This window comes from Megalobrama amblycephala, linkage group LG15 (assembly GCF_018812025.1).
Source record: "Megalobrama amblycephala isolate DHTTF-2021 linkage group LG15, ASM1881202v1, whole genome shotgun sequence".
NCBI lineage: Eukaryota > Metazoa > Chordata > Actinopteri > Cypriniformes > Xenocyprididae > Megalobrama > Megalobrama amblycephala.
In genome coordinates, this window is record NC_063058.1 from 29196848 (window position 1) to 29212851 (window position 16004).

General features: G+C 38.9%; 2 protein-coding genes and 1 long non-coding RNA gene across 6 annotated transcripts in view; 2 read left to right on the forward strand and 1 right to left on the reverse strand.

The window, feature by feature from the left end:
• Positions 1-7129, forward strand: LOC125246529 (pollen-specific leucine-rich repeat extensin-like protein 4). Of its 3 annotated transcripts, none has more exons than XM_048157471.1 (6): positions 1-379; positions 2329-2497; positions 2933-3819; positions 6000-6168; positions 6531-6702; positions 6773-7129. In XM_048157471.1, the coding sequence occupies exons 1-6, from the start codon at positions 170-172 to the stop codon at positions 7020-7022; spliced, it is 1857 nt and encodes a 618-aa protein (XP_048013428.1). In that variant the 5' UTR covers positions 1-169; the 3' UTR covers positions 7023-7129. The 3 variants fall into 3 exon arrangements, with proteins under 3 accessions (XP_048013428.1, XP_048013427.1, XP_048013429.1); XM_048157472.1 differs by adding an exon at positions 1957-2003 and having other exon boundaries at positions 248-379; positions 6531-7129; XM_048157470.1 differs by having other exon boundaries at positions 4-379; positions 6531-7129.
• On the reverse strand, positions 3749-10611 carry LOC125246533. Of its 2 annotated transcripts, none has more exons than XR_007179900.1 (4): positions 10479-10611; positions 6775-6946; positions 5991-6698; positions 3749-3863 (listed from the first exon to the last, which is right to left on the reverse strand). It is a non-coding gene; the product is annotated as an uncharacterized LOC125246533 (long non-coding RNA). The 2 variants fall into 2 exon arrangements; XR_007179901.1 differs by having other exon boundaries at positions 5991-6704.
• Positions 8622-16004, forward strand: part of snx33 (sorting nexin 33) — a 21820-nt gene continuing 14437 nt past the window's right edge. Inside the window, exon 1 of the mRNA XM_048157475.1 lies at positions 8622-10867. Coding sequence (XP_048013432.1) covers positions 9460-10867 — 1408 coding nt within the window. The 5' untranslated portion in view covers positions 8622-9459. The remainder of the gene's footprint in view (positions 10868-16004) is intronic.

The window sequence follows — 16004 nt, forward strand, 5'->3', positions numbered from 1 at the left end:
TTCTTACCCTTGTGGCAAAACAATAGGTGGCGCAATGTGCCTATGGTGTGGGAAACGCCAAATACTCCAAAGAAGAAGAAGAAGAAGAAGATACAGTAAGATACAGTCCGTTGGTTGAACTGGAGGGAGCGAAAACATTTGCAGTAGAGTGAAATTATCTGGATTAATAATGAAACGCAGCTATCCCGGCGAAGCTGAAAACAGAATAGACAAAAAAGAGTGTGGTCAAACTCCCCAGATTATCCTCCTTCTCTGCACACAAACTCCACGGCTGTTGGTCAACACCGTCAGCGTTGCAGCAGCTCCTATCCAAAGGACGAGTTGTACCCATGGTTTTACCTCTCTCCCGAGTCCGGCCCCGGAAAATAACAATGTGCCGGTGAGTGTAGCTCACGAACAACACAAACAACACACAGACAGTGTCACTGAATGACGACCCTGCTTCTGACCAAAACATCTGTCAGACAAAGAGCGCGGTGATCTTGTTAGGAGAGGGATAGTTCAAATCACAGATGATTTCCCAGTTAATTAACACCGATGGCGATAATCATTATTCATTATATTCTTTCACGTTGAGAAAATACAACATTTACAAGATTACATTAAGATTTTGACGTTTACAATGTAGAAAAAAGTTTACTAGATATGTAATCTGGGTTACTTAATCACATTCCAAAAATTATATAGCCTACTTGTAATTAGATTATATTATATTTTAAAATACTCGCAGACTACATTTGTATTGATTACATGATTACTGAAGCTGCAGTCGTGTTCAGTATATACATTTTGTATATATACATCATGAATCCATTTTCCAATCCGTGTCTCATTCTGAATCGCTACGGTACATCTATAATAAGTGTTTATATTGGGACTATTTTAGACTGGTTCGGGTCGTACCGCTGCGGAGTAGTACAGCACCTGCGTGACTCGTCATAAACATAAACAGACAGAAGTAGCTCCGGCTACAATGTTCTTCCGCAAGACGCATTCAGTTTTGTTTATTAACCGCTAGAACGCCAAAAGTTATGGACTGCAGCTTTAATATTCACAAAATGGCGGCAAATTATTAATAATTTATTGATTCTCATTAATTGTTGTTATTTTTTTTAAAGGTCCCGTTCTTCGTGATCCCATGTTTCAAACTTTAGTTAGTGTGTAATGTTGTTGTTAGAGTATAAATAAAATCTGTAAAATTTTAAAGCTCAAAGTTCAATGCCAAGCGAGATATTTTATTTAACAGAAGTCGCCTACATCGAACGGCCAGTTTGGACTACATCCCTCTACTTCCTTCTTTAATGACGTCACTAAAACAGTTTTTTGACTAACCTCCGCCCACAGGAATACACAAGAGTTGCGTTTGTAGAGTGTGTTTGTCGCCATGTCGTCGAAACGCTGTTATTTTCATCCCGCAGTCCAATCACCGGGTCTGATTCCGGCTCAAATTGATAGGGTAAAATTAAAGACATGTTTACAATAACACTGAGTGCGTGCATCTCCACGTTATGGTAAGAGGCGTGACCTTTCCGGGCAAGGTTCGCTCAGAGCTGTCGAATCACAACACAGGAACCGCTGGCACAATCAGAACTCGTTACGTATTTCTGAAGGAGGGACTTCATAGAACAAGGAAGTCATCAGCCCGTTTTTATGACAGTGGAAACAGCGGTATACAGATAAGTAAATTATGTGAAAAATACTGTGTTTTTTTACACGCGAAACATGAACACATGTTATATTGCACACTATAAACACAATCAAAACTTCAAAAAACCACGAAAACCGGGACCTTTAAATTGTCCTTTCTAAAACAGCCTAGTGCTTATGTTCAAAGTCTTTCCATCAGTAGCCACACAACATAAATAAACTATTTCTTACTTTTTATTTTGATTGTTTTTATTTAAAAATGTTGCATTTTATGGTTTAATTCATTATTACCTTTTCATCAACTTACAGAGCCCCCCTGCAGTTCTTTCACAAAGCTCAGTTTGGGAATCCCTGATGTAATGTAGCGTTTAATGCATATTCATTTTGTAGATGACAAATTTTAAAAAAAAAATTCTCTTTGTATATTTATACCACTATAGTACATGATTATCCTATTCAGGTCTATGTGATAAACAGGTTAAGGCTAAAAGTAATCTATAAGTAGTCTGATTACATTACCTAAAATGTGATTATTATGATGTAATAAAATACATTTAATAACTGTAATATTTATCATGTAATTTATATTCATTAATGGACTTCAGTTTGGAAAATAATATACCCAATACTTATATTTTTGCTGACAGATGTTAAAGTGTTGTGTTTGTTTACCCTGCATAGTTGCATCGGACAGTACTGAGGCGAGGACATGATCCTCTTCTCTCCATTGAGAAATGCTCAAGCTGCTGCAACATGTACCACTGTGACTACTGTAAGATGCTGCATAAACATTTACATGAGGCAAAAAATCATGTTGCAAATCATCTTCGAAATGCTGTTCAACAGGAAGGTACGTGTGAATTAATTTAAATGTCTTTATACAGTTCAAGTAAAAACATAATGACAAATGATTAAAGGGGTTCTTGATTATGATTTCACTTTTTTAACTTTAGTTAGTGTGTAATGTTGCTGTTTGAGCATAAACAACATCTGCAAAGTTACAGCGCTCAAAGTTCAATGCAAAGGGAGATATTTTCTTTTACACAAATCGCTTTTGCAGTTGCATTCTAAAAGTCCTTCCTGAGTCTCTCCATCAGTGTCGACTCCGGTTTGAACAATGTTACTGAAAATCCTCATTTTGGCTGCGTGAGATTCTCCAGCTTTGTTGTTGTTGAGCAACTGCCGCTTCATCCCAAAACCTCTACAGAATCGCTGCACTGAACTGTATAAAACATTATTGTAAAAATGACTAATCACTGTTGAAAATATTCTCTCCACATTTTAGGTTTTGTCATTATCAAGTGTGGTCTAGGCTGCAGACAAGCACCACATTTTCACTGCTGCTACTGCACGTCAACGTTAATCAGAAGGGATGCTCTGATTAAACATTTAACAGCTTGTAAAAATACATCATACAAACAGCCTCCACCCATAGTGCCAGCAGCAGCAGCACCACCTCCATCCACAGCAGAAGTACCTCCGTCACAAGTGCCTCCATCCCCAGCAGAAGAACCCCTGTCCCCAGCACAAAGACCTCCATCCTCAGCAGAAGAACCCCTATCCCCAGCAGAAAGACCTCCACACACAGCAGATGGACCCCCATCCCCAGCAGAAGAACCCCTATCCCCAGCAGATGGACCTCCATCCCCAGCAGAAGAACCCCTATCCCCAGCAGATGGTCCTCGATCCACAGCAGAAGGACCTTCATCCTCAGCAGAAGAACCCATATCCCCAGCACAAAGACCTCCACACACAGCAGATGGACCTCCATCCTCAGCAGAAGAACCCCTATCTCCAGCAGAAAGACCTCCACACACAGCAGATGGACCTCCATCTCCAGCAGAAGAACCCCTATCCCCAGCAGATGGACCTCGATCCACAGCAGAAGGACCTCCATCCTCAGCAGAAGAACCCCTATCCCCAGCAGAAAGACCTCCACACACAGCAGATGGACCTCCATCCACAGCAGAAGGACCCCCATCCCCAGCAGAAGAACCCCTATCCTCAGCAGAAAGACCTCCACACACAGCAGATGGACCTCCATCCAGGGCAGAAGGACCCCCATCCCCAGCAGAAGAACCCCTATCCCCAACCGAAAGACCTCCATCCACAGCAGCAGCTCCTCCAACTCCAGCTGAAGGACCTCCATCCACAGCAGCTTCATCATCAGCAGTAAGATTACATGTCCGGCAGCAAGTCAGGGTTGCTTGCCCACACTGTGACATTCAAATAAATAAAAGGAACTTGCTGGTTCACATAAACAGATGACACAGGCACAACACTTTGTGGAAAGATTTGACTTCAAATAATAACAAAGATGAGGATGTGGAAGCTTTTTTCCGCTACAAAATAAAAAAGGTAATTGCGACTTTTTATCTCCCAAATCTGATTTTTTTTTCTCGCAATTCCGTTTATGTTCCAACTTTATATCTCACTATTTTGAGAAAAAAGCCACAATTGTGAGTTAAAAACTTGGAATTGTGAGGAAAAAAGTCAAAATTGTGAGTTATTAAGTTGGAATTGCGAGGAAAAAAGTCAGAATTGTGAGTTATAAACTCGGAATTGTGAGTTATAAACTCGGAATTGTGAGTTATAAACTCGGAATTGTGAGTAAAAAACTCGGAACAGTTAAAAACTCGAAATTGTGAGGAAAAAACAGAATTATGAGTTATAAAGTTGGAATTGTGAGAAAAACAGTCAGAATCGTGAGTTATAAACTCTGAATTGTGAGTTATAAACTTGGAATTGCAAGAAAAAAGTCAGAATTATGAGTTATAAACTGGGAATTGTGAGTTATAAACTGGGAATTGTGAGTTATAAACTGGGAATTTTGAGGAAAAAAGAATTGCGAGTTATTAACTAAACTGTGAGGAAAAAAGTCAGAATTGTGAGGGAAAAAAAGTCAGAATAGTGAGTTATAAAGTTGAAATCGTGAGAAAAAAGTCAGAATTATGAATTATAAACTCGGAATTGAGAGGAAAAGTCAGAATTGTGAGTTATGGACTGAATTGTGAGTTACAACACGGAACTGTGAGGAAAAAACTCAGAATTGTGAGAAAAAAAAGTCAGAATTGTGAGTTATAAACTCGGAACTATGAGTAAAAAACTCGGAACTGAGTTAAAAACTCAAAATTGTGAGGAAAAAACAGAATTATTAGTTATAAAGTTGGAATTGTGAGAAAACAGTCAGAATCGTGAGTTATAAACTCTGAATTGTGAGTTATAAACTTGGAATTGCAAGAAAAAAGTCAGAATTGTGAGTTATAAACTTGGAATTGCAAGAAAAAAGTCAGAATTGTGAGTTATAAACTGGGAATTGTGAGTTATAAACTGGGAATTTTGAGGAATTAACTAAACTGTGAGGAAAAAAGTCAGAATTGTGAGGGAAAAAAGTCAGAATAGTGAGTTATAAAGTTGGAATCGTGAGAAAAAAGTCAGAATTATGAATTATAAACTCGGAATTGCGAGGAAAAGTCAGAATTGTGAGTTATAAACTGAATTGTGAGTTACAACACGGAATTGTGAGTTAAAAACTCGGAATTGTAAGAAATATAGTCGGAATTGTGAGTTATAAACTCGGAATTGTGAGTTATAAACTCGGAACTATGAGTAAAAAACTCGGAACTGAGTTAAAAACCTGAAATTGTGAGGAAAAAACAGAATTATCAGTTATAAAGTTTGAATTGTGAGAAAAAGAGGAAAAAAGAATTGCGAGTTATTAACTAAACTGTGAGGGGAAAAAAGTCAGAATTGTGAGGAAAAAAAGTCAGAATAGTGAGTTATAAAGTTGGAATCTTGAGGAAAAAAGTCAGAATTATGAATTATAAACTCGAAATTGCGAGGAAAAGTCAGAATTGTGAGTTATAAACTGAATTGTGAGTTACAACACGGAATTGTGAGGAAAAAAGTCAGAATTGTGAGAAAAAAAGTCAAAATTGTGAGTTAAAAACTCGAAATTGTGAGAAATATAGTCAGAATTGTGAGTTATAAGGTTGGAATTGTCAGAAAAAAGAATTAACTTTTGTAATTAACTCTCAATTCTGAGTTTATATCTCAAAATTTTGAGGAAAAAAGTCAGAATTGCAAGATTTAAAACTCACAATTACCTTTTTTATTTCATGGCAGACACAAGCTTCCATATATTCATACTATTAATATCTCATTAAATGAGCTAGCTACTACTTATCCAAACGGTGCGCTTGAAAATCGATTCACAGGTGGACATTGCCTATGGCAACTTTTAGCATGTGTGGTTAGTGTGTGTATTATAAGAAGTCGTCATAGTTTTTGTATAGCCTTTTTGTATTTTTGCTGACAGATGTTAAAGTGTTGTGTTTGTTTACCCTGCACAGTTGCATCAGACAGTACTGAGGCGAGGACATGATCCTCTTCTCTCCATTGAGAAATGCTCAAGCTGCTGCAACATGTACCACTGTGACTACTGTAAGATGCTGCATAAACATTTACACCAGGCACAAAATCATGTTACAAATCATCTTCGAAATGCTGTTCAACGGGAAGGTACGTGTGAATTAATTTAAATGTCTTTACACAATTCAATCCTTCTGGTCATTTCTCCCTCAAAAGACCCATCAACCTGGGTTTTGTTCTTCCGCGTTGATCATTACGTCATTACGTTGGGTCAGTGGTAGTACCGTTCTCGCCGCAAATCGATGTTTTCAGAAAATGAAGCATAGATGAAGATGCCATTTTGAAGTGTCTAAAATATGTGGAGAAAAAAATGGATTCACAAACTTTGTCACAATATGTAAATTGCTCAACAAATGATTAATATTCCCTAGCCTCACAGTTGTAGACTATTATCTGAAGAAAATGTATTTTATTCTTTTATGATGCTTTTTCCCCTTCTCTGTTTTACCTAGGTTTTGTCATCATCAAGTGTGGTCTAGGCTGCAGACAAACGCCACATTTTCACTGCTGCTACTGCAAGTCAACATTAATCAGAAAGGATGCTCTGATTAAACATATAACAACTTGTAAAAATACATCAGACAGACAGTCTCCACACATAGTGCCAGCAGCACCACCACCTCCATCTACAGCAGAAGTACCTTCATCCACGGTAGAAGGACCTCCACCAGAAGTAGCTCCATTCCCACCAAGTACCTCCATCTACAGCAGAAGTACCTTCATCCACGGTAGAAGGACCTCCACCAGAAGTAGCTCCATTCCCATCACAAGTACCTCCATCTACAGCAGAAGTGCCTCGATTCCCAGCAGCTTCATCGTCAGCAGTAAGATTACGTGTCCGGCAGCAAGTCAGGGTTGCTTGCCCACACTGCGACATTCAAATAAATAAGAAGAACTTGCTGGTTCACATAAACAGAAAACACAGGCACACCACTATTCTGTGAAAATTAGACTTACTGTAATATTGAGGATGGATGGTGTTTATGTAATTTTGTTGTTTTGTTTTGTAAAATGTCTTGTTTTAACCTATTAAAATGTCATGAAAAACAAATGTCTTCTTGAAACTTAATATATTAAAATGAAATTTAGTATTATTAAAGGGTTAGTTCACCCAAAACTGAAAATATTGTCATTTATTATTTACCTTCATGCCGTTCCACACCCGTAAGACCTTCGTTAATCTTCGGAACGCAAATTAAGATATTTTTGTTGAAATCCGATGGCTCAGTGAGGCCTCCATAGCCAGCAATGACATTTCCTCTCTCAATATCCATTAATGTACTAAAAACATATTTAAATCAGTTCATGTGAGTACAGTGGTTCAATATTAATATTATAAAGCAATGAGAATATTTTTGGTGCGCCAAAAAACCCCCCAAAATAACGACTTATTTAGTGATGGCCAATTTCAAAACACTGATTCAGGAAGATTCAGAGCATAATGAATCAGCGTGTCGAATCAGTGGTTCGGAGCGCCAAAGTCACGTGATTTCAGCAGTTTGGCGGTTTGACACGCGATCCGAATCATGATTCGACACGCTGATTCATAACGCTCCGAAGCTTCCTGAAGCAGTGTTTTGAAATTGGCCATCACTAAATAAGTCGTTATTTTGTTTTTTTTTGGCACACCAAAAATATTCTTGTCGCTTTATAATATTAATATTAAACCACTGTACTCACATGAACTGATTTAAATATGTTTTTAGTACATTAATGGATCTTGAGAGAGGAAATGTCATTGCTCCCTATGCAGGCCTCACTGAGTCATCGGATTTCAACAAAAATATCTTAATTTGTGTTCCGAAGATGAACAAAGGACTTATGGGTGTGGAACGGCATGAGGGTGAGTAAATAATGACAGAATTTTCATTTTTGGGTGAACAAACCCTTTAATATCTTGTTATAATTTTTTCCTAGATTATAATAACTGCACATTTTGCTGTTCAAGGTTAATATAAATAAATTCAGCAACATTTAGTGAGGCGTATCATATTCATTAATCAGATATATTCATAAATAGCTTTAAAAACAAGACAGATTGCTGAAAAATAGGCAATTTTATCTATTCCAGCATCTAAAATTCCATACAAGTTTTTTGCAACAATAAACATGTTTTTCATTAGCTTGAAATTCGCGCGGACGAAGGGCTTGCCTTGTAATAATGTTAACAGCCAGTGATGGCGCTTCACTAGGTTCACACAGGTGGAGCTGGACGTCAAGCCCCGCCCATTTATTGTCACGTGGTTGCTGTTTGTTTTCTCAGCGCTGCATTAGGATGAACCAATCACAGCTGATAGAGATTATTGGATATGAGTAATATTTATTAGTTTTTGATAGAGTTCAGTGCGGATTTCAATGTAATAATCATTTTAAATTGTATTATTCTTGTGTCCAAACGTTTTCGCTCACCAAAGAAACGTCCTGTGATTTGCATTCTGCAATCTGAGCGATACCAGCATTTGTACACTATGTAGTTGACTGTGTTTTGAGTTGACTAGAAGCTCACTACACTGTTCAGATGCTTCAGTGGTTGTCTCGACCGCCGCGCGGCGCCACAAACGCGATTGTAAAGCTCACGCTGAACTGCGCGACTCCTCATTGTTCGGTCGTCACGTCATGGAAAGAGTTACTGCGTTTTCGCTCAAAGTAAAGAAATACTTTATGAAAAACTCTTCACGGACCTGTTGAACCACATCTCGAAGGAAATACTATGAACACACAGCGATTTGAACGGGTTCTGAGGATTATAAAGATGCTTTAGAAGTACTTTTTGTTCTTTTGTTGGCGGAATGCAAAGGATGCGTTTATTTCCCATCTCTATCCGGGACGAAATGCTGGTATAATGTTTTCATCTGGAGTTTAGTTCAGCCGGATTTGCAAAACAGCTGTTTGTTTGTTTTTTAAAATATTTTTTTGCAGCATGCAAAATGGCTAAAACTTTAGTTATTATGAGGCACTTGAACTGAATGTGTTTGCCGGTTTATGCTGGACGGGATTTGTGGATTTATGGGTTTATTTTTTGCGGCTGAAGATTCTGGCTTTGTGGAATAATGAAACGACATAAATTAAGGGAAGTTGGAGAATAACAACCTGACAGGGAGTTCCAACATGTAACTCTTTATCTATAAATGCAGAATATCGGAATTATTTCCGAGGAAAATTAAGATTCCTGTTGTCTTGTGGTCAGTAATTTTAGATCTTTATCTTGAAGAATATTTACCAACAGCCTCAAAACTACTAAAGTGCTATGAATACATTAAGAAATACTGCTGTACTAAATACCCAGTTAACTTTTAAGTTATCTAAAAGCTTTTTGTTTAGTGTGATATGAGGTAAGGGAACCATTTTTTTTGTTGCATCTGGCTTGCAAAAGTTACAAAAATGTCCCTGAGAGCCAAAGCCCTCTACACTTTCCAAAGTGAGAACAAGGAGGAGATAAGCATCCAGGAGAATGAAGAGCTGGTCATTTTCGACGAGAACTCTGTGGACGGCTGGCTACAAGGTGAGAACAGCCGAGGAGAGCGAGGTTTGTTTCCCGCCTCGTACGTCCAGATCATTCGGCTCCGATCCGGGTCCAACCTGACGGATCAATCCCTCAGCTCACCTGGAAGCTCTCCTGGTAAGGACTTGTCGTACATCCACACACCTTCCACGACCTTGCCAAGTGACGACGATGACGACTGGGACGACTGGGATGAAACCTCAACGGTGGTTGAGGATGAGGACCCTCGGAGAGGGGTGGGTGCCAATGGACATTCCCAAAGTCCATACTCCAACCCCAACGTCCACTACCGAGCCAAGCCGCACATGGAGCGTCAGGACAGCATGTCGAGCAACAGGAAGGGCAGCATGGTGGGAAGAAACTTGAACCGATTCTCCAGCTTCGTGCGCTCAGGTGTGGAGGCCTTCGTACTTGGCGACGTTCCCATGATGGCCAAGATCGCCGAGTCGTACTCCATCGAAATGGGCCCCCGGGGGCCGCAGTGGAAGGAGAGCCCTCAACCCTTCTCCTGTTCCATTGAAGACCCTACCAAACAGACGAAGTTCAAAGGCATTAAGACGTACATCTCGTACCGCGTGACCCCTAGTCACACTGGCAGGCCGGTTTACCGCCGCTACAAGCACTTTGACTGGCTGTACAACAGACTACTGCACAAATTCACGGTGATTTCTGTGCCGCACCTCCCGGAGAAACAGGCCACGGGACGGTTCGAGGAAGACTTCATCGAGAAGAGGAAGAGGAGGCTCATTTTATGGATGGACCACATGACCAGCCACCCCGTGCTGTCTCAGTACGAGGGTTTTGAACACTTCCTCATGTGCGGAGACGACAAACAGTGGAAACTCGGGAAGAGGCGGGCAGAGAAGGACGAGATGGTCGGGGCTCATTTCATGCTCACCTTCCAGATTCCCAACGAGCACCAGGACCTTCAGGACGTGGAGGAGCGCATTGACTCCTTCAAGGCGTTCGCCAAAAAGATGGACGACAGCGTGATGCAGTTGACGCATGTCGCGTCGGAACTAGTCCGCAAACACCTTGGAGGATTCCGGAAGGAGTTCCAGAGGCTGGGGAACGGCTTTCAGTCCATCAGCCAGTCGTTCCTGCTGGACCCTCCTTACAGCTCGGACGCCCTGAGCAACGCCATCTCGCACACAGGCCGCACCTACGAGAACATCGGGGAGATGTTCGCCGAGCAGCCCAAATACGACCTGTTTCACATGCTGGATAAACTGTCGCTGTACCAGGGCCTGCTGTCCAACTTTCCAGACATCATCCATCTGCAGAAAGGTAAAGTGACTTGTTCACCCATGATTGACTCTCTTTCAGAGTTTCTATATTCTGTGGAACACAGAAGAAGATATTTAAAAAATGTCTCGGTGTTGTTTTTGACCATACAATTTAAGTAAGTAAAACTATATAAATTTTTTCATTACTTGAAATAAAAGTAAACGTTAAAGGATTATTCCACTTTTAAATAAACTTTTCCTGATAATTTACTCACCCCCATGTCATCCAAGATGTTCATGTCTTTCTTTCTTTAGTTGAAAAGAAATTAAGGTTTTTGATGAAAACATTCCAGAATTATTCTCCATATAGTGGACTTCAATGGCCTCCAAACGGTTGAAGGTCAAAATTACAGTTTCAGTGCAGCTTCAAAGGGCTTTACACGATCCCAGGCGAGGAATAAGAGTCTTATCTAGGGAAACAATCGGTCATTTTCGGAACAGAACGGAACGTTATTTTTTCCGTAAGCAGAATAGGGAAGGTGTAGGACATACAGCGTAAACTTTTTGAAGAATACGAAAGTGCGGTTTCGGCGGAAGCATGTGCAAGGTGATCATTTGTTTATATAAAGCATATACATTTAAATTTTTTTCGAAAATGACCGATCGTTTCGCTAGATAAGACCCTTATTCCTCGTCTGGTATCGTTTAAAGCCCTTTGAAGCTGCACTGAAACTGTAATTTTGACCTTCAACCGTTTGGAGGCCGTTGAAGTCCACTATAAGGAGAAAAATCCTGGAATGTTTTCATCAAAAACCTTAATTTCTTTTCGACTGAAGGGGGGAAGTAAATTATCAGGAAAATCTTTTTTGAAAGTGAACTAATCCTTTTGTGGGTTAGTTCACCCAAAAATGAAAATTCTGTTATTAATTACGCATCCTCATGTTGTTCCAAACCAGTAAGACCTTCGTTCATCGTCGGAGCACAAATGAAGATCTTTTTGATTAAATCTAAGAGATTTCTGTCCCTCCATTGACAGCTATGAAACTGACACTTTGATGTTTCAAAAAGTTCATAAAGAGATTATAAAACTAATCCGTATGTATTGAGCGGTTTAGTCCAAATTTTCTGAAGAGACTAGATCACTTTATATGATGAACAGATTTAATTTTAGGCTTTTATTCACAGATTTAATTTAATTTAATTTCACTTTAATTTAAATAAAATAAAATATAAAAAACGTATTTTGTTTCAGCTAGTAGCCAAGACATCATATTTCTCATTTTTGATTTACTAACAAAAACTGAAAAAAAATCCAACAACTAATAAATAAATTTTAAAAAATGACAAAAATAACAGAATTACTAAAATTTAATCTAAAATGAAAACAAAAAAAGTCAGCCAGATTTTGGCTAGTTTAGCCAGATTTTGAAGCCAATAAAATGCATCCATCCATCATAAATATAATCCATACAGCTCCAGGGGGTTAATAAAGGCCTTCTGAAGTGAAGCGATGGGTTTTTGTAATAAAAATATCCATATTTAAAACTTTATTAACTATAATAAACGATGTAGATATTTTTAGATATATCTCCGATTGTGTTCGTCTTAAGTGGTTCAATGTTGATTTGTTCCCCATTGACATGGACAAGAGCAGTTGAAACATTCTTCAAAATATCTTCTTTTGTGTTCCAACGACATGAGGGTGAGAAATTGATGATGGGATTTTTATTTTTGGTTGAATTATTAGTAAACAGACTACTTTTTTTAAGATATGTGCTGATAAATGGGTTAAACACTGTTGTATTTTACACATGAGTGTAGAAATTAAGCATTTATCATTCATTGTATCACCTCAACCTTTTAAAATAGTTTCTACACCCCTTAGTTTAGACTGTGTGCTTGTTTCTGAACCTGTTGACTTGTTCAAATGTGGGGCACACAGCTGGACTGACCCAGTGACATCATGCCTGTAGGCAGCCAATCACATGTGTTGTTATTTACGAGCAGGGGTTAGTGGGCCTCGCATTGTGGACTGTTGCAGTGAATTTTGCTGTCGATGATGTCAGGTCTCAAAGGTGACTTGCAGAGACATTTTAAAGCTGAAAAGTGATGCGTCTGACATTTACAGGCGGTTAAGAAAGAGAAAATTCTGGCCCTGCTCCTGACGGGAAGCATCCTCCTCATTCTCAGTCTAAATCACAGGAAGTGGGGGAAATTAATCAGTGCTCTCAAGTCCAAGACATTAAAGCGCAATCAGTTTGTGGCTCAGACAAGCTTCCACTTTCATTATGATCCTTTTGTGGAATGTCATAGTGATGTTAAGAATGTCTCGCTCATGAGAGCTCAGACTTAACATATGCTGACATCCTGACACACAGTAAACGCCAGTATTTACAGTACGGGATGAAATTTGGACACACTTTGGGCCTGTTTGCACCTGGTCACTTCATACACTCTCACTGATCAGATAGCTATCAAATTTGTAAAAACTGGTCCATTTACACTTGGCCACATAAATGTGTCTTCACAAAATGAATATAAATTTGATCTTCAAATCCGAGTCACGTCAACAAAATAAACTGATATGTGCTGCATTTTATTAATCGTAAGCTAATTTCAAGATTAAAGACTGCAATAGGAGATTGAGCGGCACTGGTAAGATAATTTAGTCTCACTATTTTTAATGAGGATTTGAGCTTCAGGATGCGACGCCAAACTTTCAGTTTCATTTGCGGCAGTTTGCAGAAGTTAAAGGTGCTGTAGAACGCGTTTTCAAAAGATGTCTATTAATGTTTAGATGTCTGTTAATATAAGTCTAAGGTGTCCCCTGAATGTGTCTGTGAAGTTTCAGCTCAAAATACCCCATAGATTTTTTTAAATTCATTTTTTTTAACTGCCTATTTTGGGGCATCATTAAATATGCGCCGATTCAGGCTGCGACCCCTTTAAATTCTCGCGCTCCCCGCCCCCGAGCTCGCGACTGCCTTAAACAGCATAAACAAAGTTCACACAGCTAATATAACCCTCAGAATGGATCTTTACAAAGTGTTCGTCATGCAGCATGTCTAATCATGTGAGTATAGTATTTATTTGGATGTTTACATTTGATTCTGAATGAGTTTGATGGTGCTCCGTGGCTAAAGCTAACATTACACACTGTTGCAGAGATTTATAAAGAATGAAGTTGTGTTTATGAATTATACAGACTGCAAGTGTTTAAAAATTAAAATAGCGACAGTCTTGTCTCCGTGAATACAGTAAGAAACGATGGTAACTTTAACCACATTTAACAGTACATTAGCAACATGCTAACGAAACATTTAGAAAGAAATTTACAAATATCACTAAAAATATCATGTATCATGGATCATGTCAGTTATTATTGCTCCATCTGCCATTTTTCGCTATTGTTCTTGCTTGCTTACCTAGTCTGATGATTCAGCTGTGCTCATCCAGACGTCCTGCCCTTGTCTAATGCTTGAACATGGGCTGGCATATGCAAATATTGGGGGCGTACATATTAATGATCCCGACTGTTACGTAACAGTCTGTGTTATGTTGAGATTCGCCTGTTCTTCGGAGGTCTTTTAAACAAATGAGATTTATATAAGAAGGAGGAAACAATGGAGTTTGAGACTCACTGTATGTCATTTCCATGTACTGAACTCTTGTTATTCAACTATGCCGAGGTAAATTCAATTTTTCATTCTACGGCACCTTTAAAAATTTGCCTATGTAGTTTCAAAAACCAGATCCATTTACACTTCATTTGGAATGCGTCTCAAACCAATCAGTGATTTGATTTAAAGGATTAGTTCACTTTACTTTAGTTCAATTTACTCACCCCCATGTCATCCAAGATGTTTATGTCTTTCTTTCTTCAGTCAAAAAGAAATTAAGGTTTTTGAGGAAAACATTCCAGGATTTTTCTCCATATAGTGGACTTCACTGGGGTTCAACGGATTGAAGGTCCAAATGGCAGTTTCAGTGCAGCTTCAAAGAGCTCTACACGATCCCAGACGAAGAATAAGGGTCTTATAAAGCAAAATGATCTGTCATTTTCTAAAAAAAAAACGATAAATGCTCATCTTGCACTGCTTTGCGATGTGCCACGCATTACGTAATCACGTTGGAAAATAATAATTTTGCTAGATAAGACTCTTATTCCTCGACTGGGATCGTGTAGAGCTCTTTGAAGCTGCACTAAAACTGACATTTGGACCTTGATCCCCATTGAAGTCCACTATATGGAGAAAAATCCTGGAAAGTTTTCCTCAAAAACCTTAATTTCTTTCCGATCGAAGAAAGAAAGACATGAACATCTTGGATGACATGGAGATGAGTAAATGATCAGGAAATTTTAATTCTGAAGTGAACTAATCCCTTAAATCCATCTTGAAAGCATCTTGAAGGGCATTTACACCTGGTCTTTTCACGATCAGACAGCTGTCCAATCAGAGAAAATGCATGAAGTGACAGTGTAAACAGGCCTTAAAGCCATGTTCAGACTGTCAGACGAAATCCAGTTTTTGTGCATATCCGATTGCAATCCAATCATATTTAGCAAGTGTGTCAATGAATGTCAATGATTTGAGCAGCATTCATATGTGGTTTGAAATCCTATTGACATTTCTTTCAGTTTGACCGCTCTAATCCGATTTCACGTGGTTTATGTCACTTTCTCAGGCCATGTAAAACATAAACATGTCAGATGTTGTTAGACGAAACATGCTGAACATGCTAAATGTATGGATGTTATTTCCATCAAGAGGTGCAGCAGTTTTTGGACAAGATCTTGTATTAATGCAAGAGGTTAGCTCTCTGTAAAGTCTCCTCCAGCACAAACCAAAGACTTTCAATGAATTTAAGGTCATTTAATGTATTTTCAATTAATTTAAGGTACCAATTCATGTGTGAAAATGATTCTTCATGCTCCCTCACAACCATTCTTTCACAATTTGAGCCTGATGAATCTTGACATTGTCATCCTGGAATATGGCCATGATTGGTCTTCCTACATGGTTAAGAAATGAAAAGCTACACACTCCATAAATTAGGGTTAAAAGAGCTGTTCCCAAACATATAACATGCTAGAATCAATAATCACAGCAGTAATGATCCAGTCATGGACTCTTAAGTGTTTGCCTGTTTAAATACAAACAGCAGCTTTTTTTAGCAGGGCAGTGTGTCGTGGTCAT

Coding starts and splice junctions, on each gene's coding strand:
- LOC125246529 (XM_048157470.1), top strand. CDS start 170: ATGAAACGCAGCTATCCCGGCGAAGCTGAAAACAGAATAGACAAAAAA. Junction 2,498..2,932: donor AAATGCTGTTCAACAGGAAG/GTACGTGTGAAT, acceptor TCCACATTTTAG/GTTTTGTCATTATCAAGTGT. Junction 6,169..6,530: donor AAATGCTGTTCAACGGGAAG/GTACGTGTGAAT, acceptor TGTTTTACCTAG/GTTTTGTCATCATCAAGTGT.